The sequence below is a fragment of the Suillus clintonianus genome (genome assembly GCF_016758775.1).
Source record: "Suillus clintonianus strain FC179 chromosome Unknown DEU56scaffold_127, whole genome shotgun sequence".
Taxonomy (NCBI): Eukaryota; Fungi; Basidiomycota; class Agaricomycetes; order Boletales; family Suillaceae; genus Suillus; species Suillus clintonianus.
This window is the reverse complement of record NW_024539351.1, coordinates 23206-48863: the sequence shown is the minus strand read 5'-3', so window position 1 is coordinate 48863 and position 25658 is coordinate 23206. Positions and strand designations below refer to the sequence as shown.

The window sequence follows — 25658 nt, the reverse complement described above, 5'->3', positions numbered from 1 at the left end:
ACGGTCAGCAACTTTCCAAAGGGTCTGCCCAAATGAGGAAGCCAACTTCAATTCTCAGCATCCGGGCTTGGAACTTGTACACGGAAAATATCATAATGGCTATGACACTTGGGCCTCATTATTTATGGCATATGGTAAGTCTTATCAAGTGGAAATGGCAGACGGCAACGATCAACCGGGCACAGCTGCACTGGACAGGGGCATCAGCCCATGTCATGCAGTTTCTTCGACCCTCAGGAGCACTTTCTTCCCATACATCCCTTGCCCTAAGCGTGCCACGAGGTCACGAATCTTTTCAGACGCACTGACGTCGCTCTCCGTCCCGCCAATCGTCAAAATTTCATGGTTAGGGCTCTGAAGCTGGATCGCCGAGATGAGATGGATCAGTTATACAAGCATCGTTCCGTACCTTCCCATCTCGCATCAGGGCAGTCAGCGTCTCAAGCAATTCCTGGCGTTGTTCTAGAGATTTATCGCTATACCAACGGCTTTGCCAAAATCCATGGCAAGTAAGGTTTTTGAAAATAAAGAGCGACGTTGGAAGTGAAAGAGGCGCCTTGGACATCGCCCCATATGAAACAAGATGCGCATTGTTCCCAAGTAGTCGGGCCATGACGGTGGTCGTTTCCCCGCTTACACAGTTGAGACCAAGGCGGATATCCTGATACTGGTCAGTTTTCTGAACTGGAAGATGAAGAATTTGCTACCTTGCCAACAGTCCACGTTTTGATCTTCGCTCTGAAGGACTTGTCGGATAATTCATCGTATGTCACGACGTGCGTTGCACCTAGTGATTCCAGATGTTGTTTCAGCGATTTAACGTCCTCACTGTGGTTGAATGAGCCAAGCCCGTTCGTGTGGTAATCATGACTCACCGGTCGCGAATGAAGTTGATAGTTTTGTACCCCTTGGCAGCTGCGATTTGGATCACAGCTTGACCGACCTGAGAAACAGACTGGGGTAAGGATTGCCGCTAGCTCACGAAAGAAACCTCATACATACGGCGCTATTCGCACCATTCTGCACGATCCAGTCTCCTTCTACAAGTTGGGCAAAGTCGTGCAGCATGTTGTAAGCTGTTGGGGGGTTGACCTTCACCAACGGTACTGAATTAAGAAAAGTACTCTGACAATAAAGAGTGAGGACGTACGGTGATAGTAGCAGCCTGAGCCTCAGACAGACCCTGCTTGGGAACTTTGAGGACATCTGACAAGGCAACATTCTTCGCTGACGACCATGTTCCGCTCTGAGCCTTGGTCATAACGACCCAATCATCCTTCCTCAGACCGACCACGCCATCGCCGATAGCCATCACTTTGCCCAGGCCCTCATTTCCCCCCACGAATAGCGGGTGATCCTTAGCCTGGGAGAGGGAGACATCAGGCTCCGGTTTCGCGGGGTAAACGCCCTCGATGACGTTTATGTCTGCGGGGTTGATGGGTGCAAGCAGAAGCCTTATGTTTACGGTGTTTGGAGGCGGAGGTGGCAGATCAGGGAAGGAGAATGCAGACAGGACGCGAGCTGGGTCACCATTGGTGTCGTAGACTATAGCTCGATTACCTGACAGCACCGACGACGTTGAGAAAGCATTGCTTGGCATGCTATTTTGTAGTCGCCATGCCAGTGTGTGTTGCAACTGACGAGACCGCCAGCGTACAAGTGCTCTGGCACATGGGTGAACTGAACTCATTGTAACTGCAACCGTGATTTTCCCGTAAAGTTGTGGGGTGGTGACAACACGGCAAACCAAAGTGCTCATCAACGTCGGGAAGAGACAGATGAAAACCATCAACGCAGTAGAGTACCATATGCATGATTGTACCAAAGTTGAAATCAAAATATTTTGTATTTTTCGCGTCTTTTTCAGATTCTACCTATTTTTGCATGTTTAGATCGACTATCATCGCGATGCCCGAGCTAGATCACTGAATGGGTGTTAGACAAATGAAAACGAGGCAAGACAACGAGATCCTACCCAAAAGCAGTATCGATGCAGGCCTTCACATCTTTGTAACTCACAACGAGACAGCTCTGTTCGTCACGGGAAACAAGCATGATACGCTCGTCTGTACCAGCATCGAGCTAGAAAGAGAATGAGCGTTTTTCCAGCCCAATAAACAAGGAGCACCTTATTCAAACAAGCCAAGACATGCGAAAGATTGATAACAGGATTACCGTTCTCGTCCACTTGATGAAAGACATAGTCTCGGAATAGCTTGATGATGTATCTATCGCCCGTTTCGGACCAACGAGGCTCACGGGCGAATCTAAAACCAAGGTTGAGATGTTCTGCTCGGATTGAGCAGTGGTAAACGCACACGGGTCGCTCATTGATAAAGCCAAATTTGCAAAGAAGGCGAACCAGGCGCCCATTTTCGAGCTCGCTCATGAGTTCAGCTTCAAGCCTGTTGACGGAACTAAGTGGTAGCATGAGTATCGACGCAAGTATGCATCTACTTTCATTTACCTGTGCATATCGTCCATTTCGTGGACTAACCGGTTCGTTCCGATCATGTCTATTACTTGTGTGATACTCTGAGAAACGATGAGACGCAGGTTATACCGATAATGAGAAAGGCCAACCTTGTGTGGATTTGGTTTAGAGACCAAATGAAGAGCAAGAGCCTTCACGTCAGCAGAGTACTGGCGACCCATCAGGTCAAGTGCTTTGGGCAGTGTGTTCACGGCCGCAAGATTATTACAACAGAGAGCAAACACAAGACGACCAAACATGACGAGGTCCTCTTGTTGGGCGATCGCAGTGTCCTGGCGAGGATCGTACATCAGAACGTCTGCAATACCACACGAACCAATGCGAATTCTGCGCGCAGATATAAGATGAATCACATACGAGGTGAGAGAGCACACCTGTTCTTGCCAGTGACCATAATTTTGGTTGGGTCAATCATGCGTACTGCGAGGCCCGCTTCGTGCACTACCTTGATGGCGCTGGCAATTTGAATCATGTATGACCATAGAGTCGCCTCAGGTAATGCCGTTGAGAAGGCTGAAAGACGGCCATGCTGAAATACCGGCGGCTTCTGTTTGATGTGCAATTCAAAGAGAGTCTGAGCATTCGGGTAGTATTCATACGCGACCACCAAAGCTGGTTTATATTTGTCAGCCGTGAACGTGGTCGAGCAAAGGTCCAACATACAATTGTCGTTGAATGCACGAGTAGTGAATGCTTCACGGACACGGACAATATTTGGATGCTCAATACGCGACCACGTTTCGATGGCTCCAAATGCAGCTTGATGCATCAACCTGAAATCTGCGCAAATCAATAATGGAGAGTAAATATCATGGTTTAAACAAACTTTCGACGCGACGAAGAGCATATGATACACCATCGTTGGAACTAATTGCGCGATAGACAGTAGAGTGCCAACTGAAGAACTTGCGCCTCTCTGTAACGGAAGGTTCAAGAAGAGCAAGGGAGTGATACCCCTGGAGTTCATCAGGTAGGTTATGTCCGGGTATTGGGACCAGTTGGGAGGCTTCTGAGCGTTTGTGCAACTCCTCGCGAATTACATCAGAGACAAAATGCGTTGAGGGAAAGGCATCCGGAGTAGGGTGCGAGTATAGATGATAATCCAACTACACAATAAAAGTAACACAGGCTTTCCCACATATTGGCAGGAGAAGCTTACAGGTTGCCTTGCAAACGTAGCCTGTTGAGATTGATAAAAGTTGCCCATCGGTGAGGCATGGTCGTCATAATCCACCTACAATAAATATAAGCCTAGTGAAAAGTTATAAAATGACATATTCGCACCTGCTGATACTGACTGACTAATGGATGCTCCAATGTTTGAGGTGTCTGATTGGAGACAGAGTCTCCATAATCATCGTATTCGTCATGAGTTGGATAGAAGGTCGAAGGTGAGGGACTACGCAAGTGTCAGTAGTCATCGGGTAACGCATAGAGGTCTTACGAAGGAGTGTATGACGATGCCGAAGTTGGAGATGGAGTTGCAATGGCATGAAAAGGTGCTTTTGGCACAAACACGGGAGCGTTGACGGCTTGTGCAGACAGCGAAGCAGGAATAGGTGACTCTGGACGTGGCCTGGAGAGACGGTGAGCGCTCAAGGCAGTCAAAGATAAAAAATATTCCGTACGGATTGTTTGAATCTTCAACCTGAAGAACCTTGAGAGGGGGTATACTATCAAACTAGGGACCACACATACCGGCGGATGATAATAAATACAACCTTTGTCTTGATAACGACAAGATCTGCGTGGCACATTAAAACATCAACTTGTCGCTGAAGAGTTGATTTTACCCATAAATCAAGATATTCCTACACTGACGCTGGGGAGAATCTGATGAACCGGGTCAAATTATGCGTGGATATTTGCGTCAATCGAAGGTACTACCTCTCTTAGCCTGCAATTTAGCCTTGTCGTCATGTTCTGCCGGATTGACAATCTTGATGGCAGAACTTGAGGACTGTGGCCTTGGGCTTGAGAAATAGGCCATAGGAACCTCCAGGTTGCTGCCGCCAGGTGATGTTTCCAACAGCTCAGATCAGCCTGCAGGCAGTGCGAAGCAACCTTGCCTAATACGGATTAGGGTTAGGGTTATGATACATGATGATACGAGGTACAGTGTGTTATATGCAACCAGTTATTCAACTTTGAGCTTCTTGCCCTCTGTCTCATGACTCTCATCCTCCTTCCCAGCTGGTTCGGATTTTAATGAGGATATGACTGGAGATAGACTACGCTTGCGCTTGATGCCCTCCTTATTTCCCTCCTGTTTGGTGCGTTGCTTTGCAAACATAGCCTCAATACCGTCTTTGCGTGTTGCAACGGGCTGAACAAAGGTGGGAGACTCGGCACCGACTTTTCCAACTTCCTTTGGAACTTGATAGCTGTGTATAAGCCGAACTCAGTGTATAAGATACAATCAAGGAAGAAAACAGCACACCATGTTAGACCCTCAGCCGGCTGTAACAGTTTGCCGAGTTCGGCAGACCATGCATGCGAACTAGTGTCGAGCCACTTCGTGACGTCATCGTGGGATGTAAGAATGACAGGTTGGCGGTCGTGCAGCCAACTAAGTGATTTGCTGGCGCTCGTTGTAATTATAGCAAAAAGGTAGGTTTCGTCTTCGAATTGTCAGTATGGCGGGCGGGCAGTAGTCGCTGGTCAGGAATCATGCGCACCTGAGACGTGATAGAGTCCAGCCATAAGCATCGCCTTCCCATCGGCATGTTTCGTGAAGTGGGGAAGCTTGTCCTTGCCCTTTATTTGCCACTCGTAATACCTGATCGAGTATTCACAACCGTCTCAGAGTCCGAACTCGAATACGCACCCCTGGCTAACAACGACACAACGATTACTGCTTCGATATTTGTTCCACATTCCCGCACCTTCCATGATGTTTTCCGAGCGTGCATTGATGGCTTGTTGATTTTTTGCATGAACCTTACCATATGGGATGCCCCACCGCATAGTCTGCATTTGAAGGTCCGGTGAAGACGCGTCACGCCTGCGAATGACGGGCGCCTGAGAGTTTGGCGCAATGTTGTAGCGGGGCTGTCATTCAGGAAGCATGTCATCGTTTGCCTTCGTGCGTGTTGAAAACATGAAGACTCACCACGAAATTGTCCTCGTTCACCCATTCCCCAATTTCAAGATTGGGGTATCCAGGCAAAGCGCGTATTTCAGCACGCTATTTACTTTAACACCGCTGAAGCAAAGTGCAATGAAAACTGACCTGCAGACCTAGGGCGTATCGCCCACACATGTTGGCTAAAGGAAACTTGCACAATAGGGGGTGCGCTTAGTCATCGACATTCTTATGCCAGTTACAGCTTCGTGAATAGTACTCTTACTTGCAGTTACGTGCTATGGATCGACTAGCGTCACAGTCAGATCCACCAAGCTCATCGACAATCCACGCCGCTGGGCTTCAGGGCAAAGCTACGGAGTCGTCCGACAAGTCAATACCACTCCCTGCGAATTGTAACTTGGTACACAAGTTCTCTGCATTCAACAAGTTCATTTTATACGAGAACAAACTGCGCTTCTATATCGTCGCCTCTAATGCCTCTGACTCACGCCACCGGATTATCAAGATTGACCGCACCTCGCAAAGTGAGGTCGTCATTGTTGAAGATGACACCGACTACAGCGGCAAGCAGATGAGTAACATGCTCAAGATGCTGGAGGATGGTAACAAGGGATCAGGTGGGCTTGGCAAGGCACGCGTAATCTTTGGCATTGCAGGTACGCTTTCTACCAGGGCGTTTATCGTAAGTCGCTGACAAGACCAAGGATTCATAAAGTTCACCGCTGGATGGTACATGATTGTCATATCAAAGCGTTCTGTTGTGGCACTTCTTGGTGGCCACTATTTGTACCACTGCGAGAACACGGAGATGATACCTGTTCCCTCCAATCACAAGATTGAACGTCCTGCCGAGGAGCAGCGACTTGTGAACATGTTTAAGCAAGTTGACATGTCGAAGAACTTCTACTTCAGGTGGGCAATGGTCAAGTGCACGAACCATTTCTAATCGATATCAATGTGCCTCATTCTAGTTACTCATATGATATAACTTCTACGCTTCAAAACAATCTCACCAAGCCCGAGCGTTTCAATGGCACTGGATGGCCCTTCAACGATCGATACGTTTGGAATTTCCACATGATCGATGCACCTCTCAAGGACTCTCCCGTCACTAGCGTCTGGCGTCCGTGGCTACTGCCACTCATACATGGACATGTAGATCAAGCTAGTAAGCACATCAGCCGTTTACGCTACACGCATTGCGATGCTAAGTACGCTACCAGAACTCACTGTGCTTGGGCGTGTAGTCTTTGTAACACTTATTGCTCGTCGGTCGCGCCATTATGCTGGAGCTCGATATTTGACACGCGGTGTTAATGAAGAGGTATGGAACCAGTATAATAAATAACCTTTCTCCTTAAGGATTTACTAGGGAAACGTTGCAAACGAGGTTGAGACAGAGCAAATTGTATCAGAAGCACTAACCACACCATTTTACTTTCCTCCCGCTGGTCCCTCAACAGGCGAATATCAACGTCGGCCGAGCCCTCAATATACCAGTTACGTTCAGGTGCGGGCTAACGCATCACGCGATCTGCCATGGTCTTATATCAGTCGTACGTTCTTAGTACAGGGGAAGCATTCCCATATATTGGACACAGGAAACTACTAGCATGACTCCTCGACCGCCTATTGAAAGTACGCCCATTGTGACTTTTTCTTACCTTTGTCTTGACACTTGCAAAGTCAGCGTTGTAGATCCTTTCTATGTCGCTGCGTCTCGTCATTTCGATGACCTGTTTGCACGATACGGCGCGCCAATCACAGTCCTCAACCTCATCAAACGGCGGGAGCCGCAGCCACGCGAATCGAAGCTGTTGGATGAGTACACTCAATGTGTCAAATATTTGAATCAATTTCTACCGGAAGAGTATAAGATGGTTTATCGGGCTTGGGATATGTCACGGGCATACAAAGAGTACGTACGAACTTCCTGTAATTTGGAGCGGCGCTGTCTCAATATGACTGTAGGAAGACGCAGGATGTTATAAGCTACCTCGAGGACATAGCGGAGGTATCCATTCAAATGACGGGTTTCTTCCACTCCGGCGTGGAACCACTCGCTCATTGTCTCCATAACGGCAACTTGTGCGTATCACACACGTCTTTTTCAGATGCCATATTGACTGTGTCATTTCTAGTGAAGAGAACGAACATTACCGTCGTTCCATCCTGCTACAGAATGGTGTATGTCGCACAAATTGCGTCGACTGCCTGGATCGTACAAATGCAGCACAATTTGTTTTCGGCAAGCGTGCTCTGGGTCACCAGTTGTATGCCCTTGGTGTTGTTGCCAGTCCCAACCTTCCATTCGATTCAGATGCGGTGAACATGCTGACTGAAATGTATCATGACCACGGAGATAGTTGAGTATGCCGTGTAACTTGTGTTAACCATCGCTGATATTTGTGTAGCCATCGCGCTGCAGTATACTGGTAGTGCACTTGTAAATCGGGTAGAAACATATCGCAGGATGCCTCACTGGAACAGTCACTCGAGGGACATCATTGAAAATATCCGCCGTTTTTATGCCAATTCTCTTCTGGGTATTGGCTTGTCTTGTACTTCGCCCACTCAGAACTGACAAGTTCCTTTAGACGCAGACAAACAAGCAGCGATCAATCTCTTTCTTGGCGTAGCAGCGGAACGCAGCCCGGTGCTTCCTCCGAAGCGTGGTCAGTACCAGCAATGGTTCCAGAAGCAGCATCTTCAGATGTTGTACGACGTGATGGAGTGCTCTCCAGCGTTGTGTGACTTTGTCAACGTCCGCGGAGAGTTTTGGGCGGAGTACTATCGACCGCTCTTATTTACTTCGCTTGGAAAGCACTTTGCGTACTCCATGAATAGCACCTTGAAGCTGCCAGGGTAAGCAGTGTTGTACAGCGCCGAAACTGTTGCTAATTTGTCTGTCATTGTGTATAGGAAGACTGTCAAGGACATCGCTTACAGCCCATTTCTCCCTCACAGCACTCATCCAGCACATCATCCACGGTACGTATTCCACTTAGTCTTTGGTATTTCATGCAAACTGTTTCCCAGGCTCATGGCTGGAGTTCGTCGTTGGATCGGCACATATCCTTCGTCACAGCACGGGTTTTCCAAGAAAGCATTGAGCTCCAAACAAGAGGTGTTAAAATCAGATCTGCCTTCCACTGACGATCCTCGCTCATCAGCTGCACTTGCCAAGAGGTTGTTACATCCAGACGTGCCAGTCGAAGAGCAAACAGAGTATCTGAAGTGAGTTTGTTTGGATCATTATAGAGATGATAACTAAGCTGGTTTTTTTAGATATGTTGATCAGTGCTTTGCTTTGCTAGAGGCATGCAATGATGAAGCAGAACCTGAAGACAAAGAAATATACGAAAGGTTTGTTAGAAAGTCGAAGGGTGTTGTGGAGGAGGGTAATTCGCTTGACACTTATGTTGCTTATGTTAGAACCACGGAGGCAGAGGATGTAGGTACTTATGGAGAGGACTTAGTGGCTATTTACGAACAGTGGTTGGGATAATTGTTTAAGGTGATTTTTCGAAATTTTGTTAAGAGCCTGGACAGCTGCTGTTTATTTCCAGTTTGTTTCTCAGTTTGTTTCTGTATGTGGTGTGGCAATATGTGACTTGCAGTGACAATCAGTGATGTGTTTGTGACATGTCCAATTTTGGCCGGTGGTGGCACTGGGCAGTGTTGTCATCACAATTGACTGCGACTAACAACAAGGTTGACCGTCCAATTCACAACCTTTGTGCTTCGCTACTCCAAACTGTGACCTGCAGCTGTTTGCTGTACTACCTAGTGCTGGCTCTGTTGCAGACATCCAACATGGATGCATGATCTCTGTCAGCTTCTTAGTGCTCGAACTTTGCCTCAACCATGTGCCATTACAGTGGCTCCTTGCATGGCCCTCTTGCTCTCGAGGCTCTCGCTGACATTTCTGTTCATTACTGGCCATCAGATTTTATTCATTTTGTTCACTGTAATAAATACATGTTGAATGATTTCAGTCCATGAGAAAGTACAATTTTTATTTATTGAAATGGTAAAATACTTGAGCTCACTGTTGCCTACAGTGAGGACAAAGATTTTGACACTGTGGCGCGAGGTCGTGTGGTGTATCCAATTTGGTCCTGGATGGTGGCTTATCACATTTGTTTGTGCATGTTGTGGTAAATGAAATAAACTGAGAAACAAACTGGAAATAAATGGCAGCTGTCCAGGCTCTAAGTTTGGTAAATGTTTGGTTTAAGTATGTTGCAGACAGGCATTACCAATTTGGGACTTTCCTGACAGCTCAAACATCAGCAAATGTGCAGGCATGGTGAGGCACCTGGTGGCACCTGAACGTCCTGGCAGTGACCTGGATGACCTGGTAGGTGTTTGCTTCTCACACATGACACACTGAAGTTAGAGCAAATATTTACTGTGATTTACATATACATAGTGCTATTTCATCATCTGAAAATCTATTTTTATGTGCAGGCACCTGGCTGCACCAGGTCAACACCTGAATGTCCTGGCAGTGACCTGGATCATGATGACCTGGTGACCTGGTAGGTGTTTGCTCCTCACTAGTGCTAACCCTCACTACATATTTTATTCTCAGGCAAAGTCAATGAGTAGGTTATAATAAGATCTGGGCATTTGAATAGCTTGCATCAGCAAACTACTAATTTGGTGACAGGTTTAACATGAACAATAAGTCTACACAAACTGTACAAGGTATTACAGATGTACAAGCAATTCAAAATTTGGAACTGCTAAGTACAAACAAACAGGCGGACAAACACCACACGGACTACAGAGTGTACAAGCAATACAGATTATACACACAATACAAGTATGTATCAACACTAGTCTAACTTGTACTGCCAGCTAGTGTTGCCGCAGTTTGAGTTTATCTCCCCATAGTTAGCCAAGCCATGTACCTAGTTATATATTACATAATACATGGCCCGGTCCAGTCAGTAAGCCGTGTTTCCAGGCTTCAAGCCAGCTCAAACTAAGTTTAAATTTAGAATAAATTTAAAATTCAAAATTTAAATCTATACAAATGGTAGAGAGCAGCTGGGGATTTTACAAGTACAATGAATGATAATTCTTCTTTTCAAGATACTGAGCGTCCGTCATGCACTCGAGTAACACCAAAGGGCGATGCTTGGAATCTGAGGTACCCTTGTAGAGCCTCTGCTGAATAGAGAGGCAGGCATCAAATCAGCTATGGTAGATCGTACATCATCATCAGAAAGAAATGCATCGTGGAACAGCAACTCACCCAATTGTAATGGCCCTGTAGGATGCGCCATGCCCAACCTGAACGTCTTGTCAATGTCATTACGAGTTGCAACACCCTGGACCCAATACAGGCATTGGGAACCCCGCCACCTTCTCTGAACACATAGTCACCTGCGGTGAAATTAAACACACGAAATACGAGCAAGAGACAGCAGTACCCACCTCATTGATGAACAGCATGAGCAGCACGTTCGATAACGAACCCATGCACGTCCTGTGACATAGCAGCCACTGAACAGAGTGTGAGCGGTCTAACGTGTCTTGCGATGTTTGCACCGCAGATGAGCTCCACGAGTTTCTGGCACTCGCAGCATCAGCACACCCACACCATCCCAAATGAACACTCACCAGTTACCCTCCCAGACACCGCCTTCCCCACTGCAGACGCCCCTTCAGGAATAATGGCCCCTGAAATCTTTGTGATACTAATCAAAGACGTATTCGTAGCCACAAACTCACACATTTTGTGCGGATTTGTCGTGGAGGAGGACTGGGACATTGATATGGAGGAAGACTGGGATATTGGTGTGGAGGAGGACTGGGACGTTGGCGTGGAGGAGGACTGGGAGTCTGGGACATTGGTGTGGAGGAGGACTAGGACGTTGGCATGGAGGGTGGATACGAACTTACTTGATTCCGTGGGCGATGGACAATGAACATGATGGTTGAGTTGAGAAGTAGGACCCAAACTCATGTGTAACTTATAAGACTTAATTAGAATTTAGAAATACGCGTATTAATAGGGTGGACCCGAAATAGAAACATTGTGCGCTGTGCACTGTGCAGCCTGTGCGCAATCAATCAATCATTAGATTTTATTCTACAACGACAAGTCGACAACACTACGTAGTACTACGTCTGAAATACTCTATCGCAAACCAAAGCACACGATCACAAATCAACGCACACGATCACAATGGGCCCCCAGGCGGATGTGAGTGACCGACTGACAGCTGACTTCTCCGATATTCGAAAAGCTAAATTGGATTAGCAATATTGCAGTCTCACTCAGGCCCGCAAGATACTGGCAAGGGAGGAAATGGAGAGGGTGAGGAAAGAACGGGCAGCAAGGGCAGAAATGGAGAGGGTGAGGGTAGAACAGGCAGCAAGGCCTTCATGTACCGGCGGATTAGTGGAGGTGTCCCAGGTGGGGGTGGCAGCAATCGTCCGTGAACGGCTCATGACGAAGTGGCGCGCAGTTTTGAGGAGATTGGGTAGGAGGGGGCGGGAGGATTGAGTGGAGTGGCGCACAATTTTGAGGAGATTGGGTTGGGGGTAGGAGGATTGAGTGATGCAGGTTGGGTTGGAAGTGAAAGTCGTTGGGGATCGTTGAGAATCAAGGTCACATTGTACACTGTATGTCGAGATCACGTTGTATACTGTATATTGAGAAGGAATGTGAGCTGTCACAACAGATAATTGAAAAAAAAAAACCCCATTTATTGGACCCGCGGCGACTTTCTTCAGGGAAAGGACCCTATACCCTAAAGTTAATGGGTTCGGTGGTGAGTTTCTTCAGGGAAACTACCAGGACACAACACTTACAATCAGCGCTGGACGGTCGAACCTGGAGTTAATAGGTTCGGCGGTGAGTTTCTTCAGGGAAACTACCAGGAAACAGTACTTACAATCAACACTGGATGGTTGAACCTAAAGTTGATAGGTTTGGTGGTGAGTTTCTTCAGGGAAACTACCAGGACACAGTACTTACAATCGGCCTGGACGGTTGAACCTAAAGTTAATGGGTTCGGCGGTGAGTTTCTTCAGGGATCAACGGCGATTTGATGCACCAAAAGTGTTTGTGGTGCGGGATTCGTAAATGGTGAGAGGCACGCAGGTTCTCCAATGTCTGAAAACATTGTTTCGCGTGTGGCAAAATGCCGTCGATGGTGGGGAGCGCTGGGGAAATTGCGACAGAGAGCGGAGGAAAACAAGTGAACCTGTGGGAGATGGCGCTCTCTCAGCATGACTCCAGCTCAATAGATCCTGAGGATGCAATTATCTGACCAGGAGACTGTCAGATGCGGTTTGAGGCAACAAATGAATTCGAATATACAAACATGAAGAATGATAAAGTGCATGATGGTAAGCAAGGAGTAAGAAATGTGCGGCAAAAGATATATCAAAATTGAGGAAATGTCAAGTATCATAAATGGTGACCTCATCGTCAATGTCATCGCACTCATGCTCTGCAATGGCTTTGAGGACCGCATCATACGCACAACCGTCACTTGTAGTTTCGCTAGATACGGGTGCCAGAAGCTCATCAGAATCATTGTCGGATACCATCGCACCTTCCATGTCCCATTGTGATGCTGCCCAACCCTTGGTAAAGTTAAGTTGCTCCTTTTTGACGGAGAACTTTACCATCTGTAGCGCCTCCATGAGGACTGGGCTGATGTGATTGCGTTTCTTGGTGTACATTTCACTGCTTGACGAGAACACCCGCTCACAGGGGACAGCGGATGCCTGGATGGGGAGGTAGTCCATAGCGATGGTGTAGACTGTCGGGAACATTGCCTCGGACATCTAGTCAAAATGTTGTAGTCAACGACTGTCATATCCCATACATGAGGCTTCTTGTCCGGTCTGGTTCATCCGATTCCTCGGGTCCGTTCTAGAATTCATTTCCCTGAGTCCCCATTTGTATATGCTTATTTCTGCCCCTATGTGTCCGGATCCTTCTGACAGTTAATATCCGGGTCCATTCTGATCTGTCCGTTAGTCTATTCATTTCCCTTTCATTTAACTCATTCCCTTTGTTCTATTTCATATCCGGCCCCACTCTCAATCGTCTGCAGTTATGTTTTATTCACTAGTATGCTTTCTACATAGCTTTATGTTCTGAGTACTGCACTTCAGCCGGACGTCCGACGGATACCTTATAGTATATAAACCCTTTGTAACCCGTAGTAGTTCCTTAGTTTGAATATTAACTTAGACTCTGTTCAATCCTCGTGTCCTCTCGGCTCTTAGAATTATTGTCCTAGTCCGATCCTCCGAGCCTCGGGATTATATCCCTAAGGCTAAATCCCTCCACCTCTACCTTCGGGTAGTCAGTACCTTGTTAGTTTCTACCCAAACGAAATCTTGGGTAGTCTTCCCTCTTTCATCCGGCCCATCCATACCCCTCGGCCGACGATATCTACCCCCCTGTAAATTAGGGGCACATACTCGGGTAAAGAGCGCAGTGCACGAGCTGAAGCCAAGCCCCTCCGGTCCAACCCATTGAACATGGTCTTAACAACAACGAAAGATGTGACTTAATGGAAAACAAGATGCTCACCTGCCAGAAAGAGAGTATGTTCGTTCTCTCAGGACTAAGGTTAGCTGTGGTATAAGCCCCAAACTCCTGTTCAACCATCTGGAAAATATTGTGGCTATGCAACGGTACATCCCTCTCAGGAATTCCATAGATACATGAGCCTAGTGTGCGTGCTTGTAGCCTTGAGACTGGGTGGGTTGGAACTGGTACGTCAGGGAGCTTCTGCGCTCACTTGGCATGCATCTGCAGGACATATCAGCGCATGCCGTTGTTAGTTAAATAAATGTACTAGATTCAGAATGAACACTCTCGCCGAATCAACTCGATCATTGTCCCAGTGATCTGTAGCCCATGACGTTCGGCAGGTTGGATCAACGACTATAAAACAATCATCAGAAATTAGCCTTTGTGAAAATGCGAGGGACTGACACATCGCAACTGCGTATGCATTCATGCAGGCCATCCGGCCGTCATACTTCTCCGCCCAAGTCAAACCAATGTTGATGAGTGGTGCACAGTGCGGGGCGCCAATAGCCAACTGCTTCCAATCCTCGAGTAACCTTTCAAAGGTTGGAACCGCACTACCCAACATGGGAGTGCTCTCGCTCGACATAGATTGCTGAGCTCTGTGCGGGGACTGACATAACACAGTTAATTGCAACATAGATTTCAAAAACATTGATACGGACCTCCAGAATTACTTTGAAGTCCTGAAGGAAATGCCATTCCATTGGACTCAACTTTTTCTCGCGTATGGAGCATTGATTGGTGGACTCAAAGAACAAATCAACCGCCTGGGCAACCATTAGTCTATGACAAATGTCAAGTGAGATAAGGCCTTACCTGATGTAGAGTTCGTAGACAGTTAAGCATGGCGTAAACTGAGTCCCAGCGTGTTGGTTCATCGAGCAGGAGTTCGACTGTAGGGAGCTTTATCGGCTCGCCATTGTCTCCTTGAAAGTTGAAACCATGCCTTCTCATTACCTCTCACAATGGTATCCCTTAAATTCCCACGTTGTTGGTCTGATGCACGAATCGAGCGCACAACATTTCTCGCCCGTTTGAGAGCTTTACCGGTGATAGCGCCAATATATTCCTTGTCAATAGGTGTGCTGCAAACATCCCATTTCTCTGCCACGCAAGAAAAGTCCGCCGTGGCGTAGTCGTCGACAATATGCTTTACGCATATGTTGATAACGTGCGGAAAGCAGGGAATTCTGTTTTCAATCAGATCATAATGAATCTGGCATTCCTCGAGCAAATGAGAGAGCTCCTTCATTGAAGTCTTGTTGTTCCCTGCATTGTCCAGGGTGAAATGGCCAGGCTAAACAAAGTCAGAGTGTGTCATATAGTACAGCTAAACACTGACATCATTTGCGACATTGGCGCGATCGAGGAGATGCAGTAATATTGAACCAAGAGATTTGCCAGTGTGGCTTCCAGGAACATGGTAGAAGGCGATCAAGGCGGCCTTCAATATGAGTACTGATGTCTTCTCTTCCTTGGCTATCCAATGGGCGGTAAGCGCCATGAATGGGCGGAGTTTCTGATCTGACCAGAGGTCAGACATAGAATTTAAAAGTCCGGTTAAGTCCGGTCTTTTTATTCCTACAATATCAGCGAACCTGGACTGGACCCATAAAGACCAATGTTTTTGGTCTTTTGCGGTCCTGCAACCGGTTTTAGACCGGTTGCCACCACAACCGGTCCCGTGGCAGTGTAGTACCCCTTCCCACGATTCCAACGGTCTAATTTTTGTAGTAAACGGTTAAGATCTGAGCAAGATATGAGCATTATAAAAAAGGGTTCCTAAACTCCGCCCTGCATGTGAGTCAAATATGAAATGTCATTACTATACTTAAGTGTCTTGCCGAAATATGTGCTGCTAGTCAAGGCGATACTATAGCTAATCTTATCTTGTCAATAGGGTAAGATATAAGCAAGATATAAGCTTGACAAAAAATTGTTATAAGGCTTGTCTTTGAAAAATAAAAGTTGTTGTAAGGCTTAGGTGTCTCAATGGTAATTGTAGTCCTAGTCTAGGCAAGTCTATAGCTACTCATACCTTGTCAAACACTCAAGTTTTGGGTACATTATGAGCCAATCAGAGATTTTGACTGATTTTGACTTGCCGTTCTAACACGTCTGATCTTTGTGCTAGTCTTGGAGCATGATAATCATCAAGAGTTATCTAAATTTGATGTTCCATACCATTTTTGAGGTCTACGAACACACTGGTAAAGGTTTTTAAGCTTGGAAATCAATCCCTGGTTCAGTGCCAACAAGCCTAAAAACACGCCCCACAGATTTATACGAGCCATTCTTAAAATGCTTGTAACTTTCCCAAATCTCAACCAATTTTGAAGATCAGACCACCGATAGAATCGCCTAAGTGAGCACTACCCATATATAGGCAACCGGTCCCGCAATGGACCGGTCTTTCATTTTTTGCAAAGTTAGGCAACTGCAACTGGACTTTCCTGGATCTGAGGCAACTGGCAACTGAGGTCCGGTCTTTTTCGGTCTGGTTTTGGTCCGGTTGCAGTCTTTGTTTCGGTCCTGCAACCGGACTTTTAAACACTAATCGCAACTGCGTCATCTTTGATGATGTTCCGTGCGTGGTATACAACAGCTAAGCAGACCCAGGGTTCATGTTGAGCTTTGCAGTTGTAATCAGCTTGTGGACGACATACCATATGAACCAGATCCCACAACATCTCTGAGTCCGAATCTACTGTCAACCCGTATCGGGACCTTATGATTCATGGTAGTACGTGATAACCTGAGCCTTGAGGAGTACAAAAATTCAACAGGGAATCCAACCGGGAAGGAGACTTAAAAATAAGTTGTGATTCCATCAGCTTGAGCCACCTTAAGCTGGCCTCAAGCCAGCTCGAGCTGCCGTTCATGAATTTTGGCTTACAGTTGGTTCGTGGCAATCTGCGCAGCTAATGAACCAGACCAAACTATACATAGGTGGCCTAGCTCACTAGGATAACCCAAACACTGGAAAACCGGTGAATGCCAAGTCGGAGCGGGCCGTAGCCGAACTGCGGTTGTACTACTGCCAGCCCTGCACCCAATAAACATTGGAACACCATTTCTCTTCTGCTCTATATGCATGTGTCCCATGTCAAGGTCAGCTGTCAATATTCACATGTTTGCAGCTTCTACATGACAGCGATGGAGGTTAGTAAGTACTATGTGGTGCTCCAAGATGCTGTCTGTCTGTGAGGTCTTTTTGGGCTTGACAAATCCTACATTTTGCTTGAGCTGCCTCTAGTGCAAGATTGGTAGTGCAAGATTGGAGTGGTCTTCTTCATCTGGTTGGTTGACTAATGGGTAGTCAAGGTCCTTATGTGCAATAAATAAGAACAATCAAAGACAGAACACTGGACGCACGAACTCACAAACTGCAGGCCTCCAGATAAGCTGGGCTCGTCTTTAATAATGCACAACCCCATTTGAGAAGATAAAGTTATGTTTGGAGAGAGACTTTGGCAGGACATGTGGTGTCCAACTGATGTCGCATCATAAGGTTTTTGAAGGTGATACTTGAGGTGAGTATTATATGAGCACTAGGACTGAGTTCTTGAAGAAGAATTGTGAGACAAAGATGAGACTACAGAAGAGCTTGGAGATGAAGTTACAGAATCATCCATCATATGTAAATATAGTGTACGAGCAGAGATAAGTCTTAGAGCCTGGACAACTGCATTTATTTTCCAGTTTGTTTCACAGTTTTTTTTTTGTAACAATATGTACAAACAGCCGTGACAAGCTCAATGTATCATGCACGTACTAGTATGACATCACATCAAGGCTGAAATGCATGGTATTCAGCATTTCCACATGCTGCGGATGGCAGCCACAATGATTTCTCAACTTATCATGGGCATTATAATCGCATATATGACTCCTTTTCTGGACAAGCAGCCCTACCATACCTCAGTCCTCACTGGGCACGCATGGGTGCAAGAACTCATCAACGGACACCCTGACCGGATCAAAACTGAGCTTGGAATGAGAAAACATGTCTTCCATGCACTTCTACATGAGCTTTGGACTTGCGGGCTATGTGATTCAAAATAAATTCTGCTTGATGAACAAGTTGCAATATTTCTCTACACGTGTGTGACAGGGCTTTCGAGCCATCATGTTGCAGAACATTTTCAGCACTCCCACACAACCACGCAGAAGTACATTCACACTATTGCAAGATATACATTGTCTCACATACCACATCAGATATTTCAAGAGAGTCCTGCTTGCTTTGTCCTTGGCACCCTTCTACAATAAATTTGTATGTCTTCCGCAGGAGGACGCACCTATTCCAGCGGAAATATCAGGGAATCCAAAACTCTTTCTGCACTTTGAAGGAGCACTTGGAGCTATGGATGGTACACACATTGCATGTTGTCTGTCAGTAGAAGAAGGACAGCTTGCACGAAACCAGAAAGGTTTCGCTAGCCAAAATTGTCTTGCATGCTGTTCATTTGATCTTCAGTTCCAGTACCTTCTCAGTGGTTGGGATGGATCAACCTCAGACTCAACTCTTTACAATTATGCCCGTCTCACTGACCTATACATTTCACGAGGAAGATACTACCTCATGGATACTGGGTTTGGAATCTGCAATTCTATTCTCGTTCTGTACCGAAGTGTTCAGTACCACTTGGCTGAGTGGGGTTGAGCTGCAGTTCGGTGAGCAATATTTCACTTTGATCTTCTCTTCTCATGCAAGGCAGGCCACAAAACTGCAAAGAAATATACAATTTTCGGCACACTCAAGCTCAAAATGTGATCGAGTGGATATTCGGTGTTCTCAAGAGGCGGGTCGTGATACTTGTACATCCGCCAGAGTATAGCATGTCAACACAAGCATAAATTCCCCCAGCACTTTGTGCCATCCATAACTTCATCCAAATTTTTGATCCAAAGGAAATAGAAGAATTCAATGTTGAGGATCTCATTGATCCTGATCCAGGTGAGTCAAGGGGTGATCTTTCTGGAGGACCAGCAGACTGTGCTGAAAGGCAAAAGGCAATGGAGGACAGGGATCATATTGCAGACACTATGTGGAGAGATTATTGTAGAGTGTGTCGCGCTTGTCAGGACATGACAGGATGAGCACGCAAAAATACAATACTATCTAGAGACTTTGCTTGTTGATAAATTTGATCTTGCGGTCAACAAAAGACTTCCTTGGCCCATCATTGGACATGACCATATATGTGTCAGCAGTGCTGACATCCATCTGAAAAGCTTCAATAAGCACGGCCATGCTATCATCGTCGAGATGTGTTTCGAGAAGTTGAGCACATTGCATTGCTGCCTGCTTGCACTGAGGGGATAAGGCAATAGCTGAGTTTTTGGACTGTGATGCTACACGAAAGATGTTGGTGAACTCGGAAAATTGATTATTGATTGCGTAGAGCACAGTGGCTGATCCGCTAACACGCTGGTGTTTCGACAGTGGTCCAGACAAACAAGACCCAGCGAGAGACAGAGTCAAAGATGCAGCTGTGGATTTTCGCTTTGTGGGGGGGGAGGAGTTGCTTCCCAAGGAATGATATCTTCTTCGTCTTTGTCCCACTCTCTTCCTGCAACCATCCCACTCTCCTCATCTTCTTCGACTCCTGAGTCTCCTATCACAGGTGCCGGTACTGCAGGCCCATGCTCAACAGCAACACCGAGACCTTCATTGCTGATATTGTCAGGAGTTTGTTGTGATTTAAAGGTTGCCTGGCCTGCATGAAAAGCATTGGTGCCATGTGCGATCTGGGCATGGAAGAGATCATCCATGTTGTCAAAGTGTTTCCAGCCTTTAGTTGCGAAAGGGCTTCGTATCGGGACATGCATTCGCAAATGCAGTCCACCGCGCAGCATCAGCTTGGCCAATGTTTGCGCTGAGTTCCTCATCCTACGAAAAGCCTGATCATGATTTGATATCAGTGACGGCGGCGTGTTTTTTCTTGCACTGTAGTAGTCAGACTTTCAATTAATCAACTTTTACAAAATAATAATGCATGTACCATGATCCATTTGTTCTTGCAAGATTGCCAGTCCCTTTTGTTCCCAGCGACGTGATTCTCCTTTGGAATGCATTCCAATGGCTCCAACAAATGAGCCACTGCAGCGGCAAAGGTTGCCTGTTTGAAGTTGATACCATCTCCACCTTCAGCATGGTGAAGTGCAAGATATTGAATAAGGCGGGTGGTCTCTTCATCAGTCCAGTGAGCTGAGCTTGCGCCGGCGCCGGCGCCAGTGTTCACAGATGTACTTTTCTGTTTTGCCATGACTTAGCAAGGGGTTTGGACGGGAGTCACACATGAAGTCACCACCTGACCTTCCCAATAAGTAAGCCTTACTATGCTGAGTGATTACGTGTATGGCCCAGTATTATTAGGCTTAGTTATCATAATCCTCAACACCAGTGTTAAATCATGTTCTAAATCCTCTTATACCTTTAGGTGTTCTACAGCGGGAGGCTCGGCAACACCCTTTAATGGTTTGGCACTCTATCCCGCCTGAAATTGCTCTCCCATGCCCACTGTGCTTTTGGCAAAGGTACACATTCCCCCCTGGCGGGATTCTCATGCCTCTTGGTCTTGCTCATTGTCATTGCCAACACTGTCTCGTCCTCCTCAGCCCCTGCGGCACTATCTGAGGCCCTTATCCCAGTCTTACCAACTTGTTGACGCCATCATAAACCTTTGGGGTGCCCTCCTGAGCCTCTACACACCATCCTTGGCCTCTAGAGTCACTACCCTCCTGCTGCGGCCCACCTGCCCACCTGCCCACCTTCATCTTGCCCTCCTGCCCTCCTGACCTCACCATCTAAGCCATCTAGATGCCCTCAAACATCTAGATATTTTCCTTAGCCTCTAGGGTTGCTGCCCTCCTGCCGCAGCCCTCCTGCCATCCTGCCATCCTGCCATCCTGCCCTCCTGCCCTCCTCAGCCTCTGTGGCATATCTCCTGCCATCCCCTACCTCCAAGCCACCATACTTCTGCCACAGCCAAATGTCGCATGGATCATACAAGAAAATTGCAGGGCTCTCAAAGGTGACGATCACACACAGATTCCAGTGTTCTATTCGAACTTCTGTGCACTCACAGTGGCAAAACAAGAGCAGCGAAGGCACACAACGAATGTGAAGCGCCAAATGCACGTCCAGGGTGCAAGGCCCATGTTTAATTCTTACATTCTGCTGACTTTTTGTTTTTTTTTGTTGAAATGTCCAGTGAAGATTGGCATCTCATTGAGAGTATGTTGGCTGATACTAACATTGACATAGATTATATACCTTACACTGTGCCACCTGGTGAGGAAGGAGTTGACTTCAGCCACGAAGGCGGAGAACGCGAAGCTTTCGAAGTATTGGCTCGGCAGATGGCAGATCTTTCAGGATGGTATGCACATATCTTTGTTTTCCTACTAATTCATACTAAAGTAATGCTGGCGGTGATAGCCGTTATGTGGATTCATGCACTCATACCGACCGTATAGAAGTTCAAAATGAACATTGGGGTGCTCAGATTGAATGGCTGGTCAACGTGTATCTCGACTATCGTAGCCAAGATGGTGGCGATGGCATGCCAATCTTTCTGCCTTCAATTAAACCCATTCTCAATGGCTACTGCGTATCTCTCAAAAATATTCAACTAGTCGACATTTTTAACAAGGTTCAGGGCACATTGACCGGCTGTATTGTTAACATTGTCCAGGTCAAAAGCATGTGTCATTGCAGCCTCGTCCATCTCACCAGTATCCGAATGAAACACTCGTTTACCATGGGTACCTAGGGTGCTCTCTGTTATTTCCCACTGTCACCATCTCCATCCGCACACTCACTGCATTTCGGTAGGCTCACTGAACATGTCCCTGATTTAGCATTCAGGCACAATGCAAAGCTTTATGCCACCTCCATAATGTAAGCTCTCACACATGACATCATCATTGCCTCATTCTGAACTCTTCTAGACACCATATCAATCATACCTCAATACACAGTTTTCAAACACCTACAACATATATCTCGAAATATTACATCATGTCGAAATCCTAATCAACAAAGCCCTTAACCACAACACGCCCAACTGGCGGCTTCTGAACTCCTGCCTGTGCTGCTTCTACAAGCTGGAGGATGAAGAAATTCTGGCTCTGGAGTGGCTAGTCACTATGGACGGCAACAATAGCCTGAAGCGATGGACGTCATCAGCCACTGGTGGCACCACTACCTGAACTGCAACATGCAGGTTTCGCTCCGACTACTGGCTTGACCGCCCGATGGTTGATAAATTCAAGGATGAAGTGCAAGCACATACTGTAAGTCTTCTCATTGCTACTCTATACGACTCTGAACTCAACCTTAGAACCCGACTGAGGGTGCTGACAACTGGCAAGATGTCGAGCAGATGGAAACAGCACCCTCATTCACTTGTGTCGACTGGTGGCGAAATGCCGGTCCAGAACAATGTAAAAGGATGTTCTCAGTGTTTGACGAATCAGGGATGTCCAAGCTCTCGCTTTCAGGAACAGGTAAGTCAGTTGTCATTGATGTATTTTAGGATTGATTGCAGCGCCATGTGTTTTAGGTTACAAGCTACATCAACAGATTACGAAGGCCCTTCAACGATGTTCAGACACTATTCGGAACACTATCAATTGGTACAACACTCAGGCCGCTGCTTTGGTCCCACCTAGGCCAAAACCAGCATGGAAGGATATTGTCAAATACAGCTTTCTTGGTGAATTTGACTTATTGTGTCACTTGCGTACTGACATTCAAGATGCTGACTGGACTGCACCTGCTCACCGTGAAGCCACAGTGAAATACTTCAAGCTCCAACGGGCTCATGAAAAAATACAGTGTCTGGATATAGAAGTCCGTCGTCTACGCATGGCAATACACGCTGAGAAAATCAAGACCAACACAACCATAGAACAACTCCTTGCCACAAATCCTCCGCTTGCTGTGGAGCTGAGAAGGCAGTGGCAGGCATGCACCACCATCAATGCTATCCATCTGTACCGGTTGAATCAAATTGAGTTGCAGCTTGGATTTTCGGGCAGATGTGGTATTGGTGTCCGACTTGCAGATCTGTTACTGTCGCTGAACGACCACCCAGAGGTAATAGTGTCATCTCCAAATGCTGGTATGTGCAGACTAGTTGCAACTTGCAAGAGATGGTGGAATTAGGTGTTAGATCAAGTAGATTGGGTTGTGATTGGTGTGTCACTCAAGTTAAACTTCTGGGTAGTCTGGTCCAATTGACTTCACCGCGACTGCTCATACTAGTAAGCACTACTTGATCACACACACTGAAGGTGCTTAACAATTTTCATTATTGTTGTCTATTGAACCCCAATCCTCACACAGTTGTTCAAAATGTGCCAGGCTTGCATTGAATATTCACTGGTATCAAGCGCCATACTACTTAATCGGACTGCACCACCAATCGCTTTCAGTACTCCTTGGTACAATCCAACATCCACCATGGACTCAAGAGTATTCTCCCCCTCAAAAGTCAAATCCACACCCTCATGACTCCGTGGTGGACCACCATCTCGATTGTCACCTGCCATCACGAACAACGTGCCCAGTGCAACACGACCTTGGTTTTCGCTGGCCAGCATCGCTGATTCTATCGTCATTCACAGCCACCTCTCATGTTGGTTTTGTACTTCTTCAGAGTAGTTGGCGGCCTAAGTTTCTTGTGCACAATTTATTTGTTTTACCTGTTCTTTTCATAGATCACCTGATGTGTTGCATTCCATTGGTCGTTTTAGCAGTGTAAATTTGTATTTGCTGTTGACTTATAAAAGCTGTTCACCAACAGGATGAATTTTACCACTCTGATGGTTTTGCACACCTTCATGGTGACAAACAGTTGCAGGCGTGTTCAAGTGCAACCTCCTCATCATCCAAAGGTGACCCTCAGCAAGGAAGCGCATGCTGCACTTACTGCCCAATGTCGCGATAAATCCTGTCAATTTAAGATGGCTCTTGACAGTGCTTGGAATGAGCTCGACAAGACAGTGAAGACTATTGTGTCCTCGCATCATAAGAGTTTCCGCCGTGACCAGAATGACCTGTGCATGGGCCGCGGGATTTTATGCTACCAATGTTCGAACTTAAATGCATGGAACACCTTCTGCTGGAAGAAGCGCCATGAAGACAAGGAGAATGGTAAGTGTCTTTCTGTCCTTAGCATGCACAAACTGATGACTTGTCAAGGGGCCATGGGCAAGACTGTGTTGCAAGAGCTCGTCAGTGATGAGAACCGCGCTGAATATCGCAACCTTGCAAAAGACAAGAAGGTGCAGCTTTTGCAGGAGTACAGTGAGCACAAGGAAACGAAGACAACCGGCATCTGCATCTCAATAAAATTGAAGGTCAATGACATGACACAGACACTCAAGGCTGTCGAGAATGAGGCAAGTCATTATTGCTTTTTTTTGCTACTACTTATCGACACAGCTATCAGCTCAACAACTTGTGGACATCGACAGGTGCCGAGATCATCATCTACGTGACACATGGCTCTACAGATCTCCCACTCTGTGGTGTTGCCTTTGCAACTGAAGGTGTTGATGAGTTCATGGGCTCCATGATGAATATCAACAACCAGGATCTCATGAGTAAGATGGAGGGGTTTGCCATTCAGGGTATGAAAGCTAGGGATCATTTTGATATCAAAAGCTTGCTCTCCACTGACTGCATCTATCAGGCGCTGCAAGAAACCATAAAAAGCTCACCTCAGATGTTCGGAGCGCAATCCACCGTGAGATCAACAGGACACTCTGTGAGTTCTTTGTATGTTATTTTATATTACTAACTACAACAAATTTTGTAGAGGTGATCACACAGGATCCGTCGGTGCGGATGCATTGGGCGAACTACTGGTGGAGTGTCGTCCAGCGCTACCTTGTTGTCATTGAAGGTTGGCCCGACAATATACCTTTCATAAACCTGAGCAATGTATCCAGCGCCCTACCTGATTTGGAAGCTGGTGAAATCTGTTGGAGGCACCTGGAAGAAGAAGGTCAACAGCGGTGACATTGTCGATAAATGCCGCCGGACCCGCTCAGACAAAGGGAAGAAATGCGGGGCTTCCAACAATTCTGGTCATTGCAGGAAGGCATATAAGAGCAATGCCACTGTCGTAAGCAATGACGAGTTGGATTCCCCCTGCGAGGATACACCTCCTGTTAATACTACCCCTTCTGGCCATACAACAACCCTCGAGCTCACATCATCCACTCCTTCCACTATCCCAAATCCACCATCCACCTCTCCCGCTATCCCAAATTCGCTTTCGCCTGAGCTCACGTCAACAGCCGGCGGTCTTGGTCAATTCATCAACAACAACGCAGTTAGCATGTCGAGCATCTTGCCTGCAGGTAGCATTGGTGCTAGTCCATCCATGAGCTTGGGGTCATCTGAATTCAACTTCAACAAAGCTTTGGCTAATCTAGATCAAGATTATGGATCTGTGCTAGACTTTATGAACTGTTAG

At 46.6% G+C, this 25658-nt stretch overlaps 9 protein-coding genes across 9 annotated transcripts; 4 read left to right on the top strand and 5 right to left on the bottom strand.

Moving 5' to 3' along the window:
• Positions 1-22: 22 nt before the first annotated feature.
• Positions 23-1806, bottom strand: DEU56DRAFT_834339 (uncharacterized protein). The gene is made up of 6 exons (XM_041354704.1): positions 1151-1806; positions 1003-1092; positions 876-943; positions 708-828; positions 410-661; positions 23-360 (listed from the first exon to the last, which is right to left on the bottom strand). Exons 1-6 carry the CDS (start codon positions 1787-1789, stop codon positions 214-216), a joined length of 1317 nt encoding a protein of 438 aa, XP_041202811.1. The 5' UTR covers positions 1790-1806; the 3' UTR covers positions 23-213.
• On the bottom strand, positions 1793-4532 carry DEU56DRAFT_834324 (uncharacterized protein). Its single transcript, XM_041354703.1, has 16 exons — positions 4382-4532; positions 4288-4327; positions 4193-4238; positions 4123-4142; positions 3939-4070; positions 3779-3893; positions 3654-3728; positions 3321-3600; positions 3158-3274; positions 2869-3106; positions 2584-2821; positions 2468-2535; positions 2319-2417; positions 2129-2267; positions 1976-2082; positions 1793-1925 (listed from the first exon to the last, which is right to left on the bottom strand). The coding sequence occupies exons 1-16, from the start codon at positions 4482-4484 to the stop codon at positions 1901-1903; spliced, it is 1842 nt and encodes a 613-aa protein (XP_041202810.1). The 5' UTR covers positions 4485-4532; the 3' UTR covers positions 1793-1900.
• Positions 4533-5781, bottom strand: DEU56DRAFT_834321 (uncharacterized protein). The gene is made up of 6 exons (XM_041354702.1): positions 5727-5781; positions 5607-5681; positions 5322-5545; positions 5173-5273; positions 4935-5115; positions 4533-4878 (listed from the first exon to the last, which is right to left on the bottom strand). The coding sequence occupies exons 1-6, from the start codon at positions 5754-5756 to the stop codon at positions 4632-4634; spliced, it is 858 nt and encodes a 285-aa protein (XP_041202809.1). The 5' UTR covers positions 5757-5781; the 3' UTR covers positions 4533-4631.
• Positions 5782-5842: 61 nt separating this feature from the next.
• DEU56DRAFT_834318 (phosphoinositide polyphosphatase) lies at positions 5843-9205 on the top strand. Its single transcript, XM_041354701.1, has 14 exons — positions 5843-6238; positions 6287-6494; positions 6554-6750; positions 6806-6906; positions 6955-7092; positions 7151-7220; positions 7269-7500; positions 7554-7670; positions 7724-7947; positions 7997-8128; positions 8180-8447; positions 8505-8573; positions 8622-8819; positions 8871-9205. Exons 1-14 carry the CDS (start codon positions 5860-5862, stop codon positions 9088-9090), a joined length of 2553 nt encoding a protein of 850 aa, XP_041202808.1. The 5' UTR covers positions 5843-5859; the 3' UTR covers positions 9091-9205.
• A 1444-nt stretch (positions 9206-10649) lies between these two features.
• Positions 10650-11331, bottom strand: DEU56DRAFT_746738 (uncharacterized protein; the record flags this gene model as incomplete). The annotated part of the gene is given in 4 exon segments (XM_041349225.1): positions 10650-10763; positions 10808-10963; positions 11031-11172; positions 11189-11331. 4 exon segments carry the CDS (start codon positions 11329-11331, stop codon positions 10650-10652), a joined length of 555 nt encoding a protein of 184 aa, XP_041202807.1.
• An 8313-nt stretch (positions 11332-19644) lies between these two features.
• Positions 19645-20432, bottom strand: DEU56DRAFT_918224 (uncharacterized protein; the record flags this gene model as incomplete). The annotated part of the gene is made up of 2 exons (XM_041358090.1): positions 19645-20067; positions 20169-20432. The coding sequence occupies 2 exons, from the start codon at positions 20430-20432 to the stop codon at positions 19645-19647; spliced, it is 687 nt and encodes a 228-aa protein (XP_041202806.1).
• Positions 20433-21405: 973 nt separating this feature from the next.
• DEU56DRAFT_746730 (uncharacterized protein) lies at positions 21406-22003 on the top strand (the record flags this gene model as incomplete). Its single annotated transcript, XM_041349224.1, has 3 exons — positions 21406-21548; positions 21608-21821; positions 21872-22003. 3 exons carry the CDS (start codon positions 21406-21408, stop codon positions 22001-22003), a joined length of 489 nt encoding a protein of 162 aa, XP_041202805.1.
• Positions 22004-22643: 640 nt separating this feature from the next.
• Positions 22644-23137, top strand: DEU56DRAFT_701963 (uncharacterized protein; the record flags this gene model as incomplete). The annotated part of the gene is made up of 2 exons (XM_041347328.1): positions 22644-22677; positions 22734-23137. Coding segments are annotated over 2 exons (438 nt in total), but the record flags the coding sequence as incomplete, so codon positions are not given.
• A 1001-nt stretch (positions 23138-24138) lies between these two features.
• On the top strand, positions 24139-25658 carry DEU56DRAFT_918222 (uncharacterized protein; the record flags this gene model as incomplete). The annotated part of the gene is made up of 6 exons (XM_041358089.1): positions 24139-24328; positions 24377-24580; positions 24652-24807; positions 24870-24955; positions 25010-25082; positions 25129-25658. 6 exons carry the CDS (start codon positions 24139-24141, stop codon positions 25656-25658), a joined length of 1239 nt encoding a protein of 412 aa, XP_041202803.1.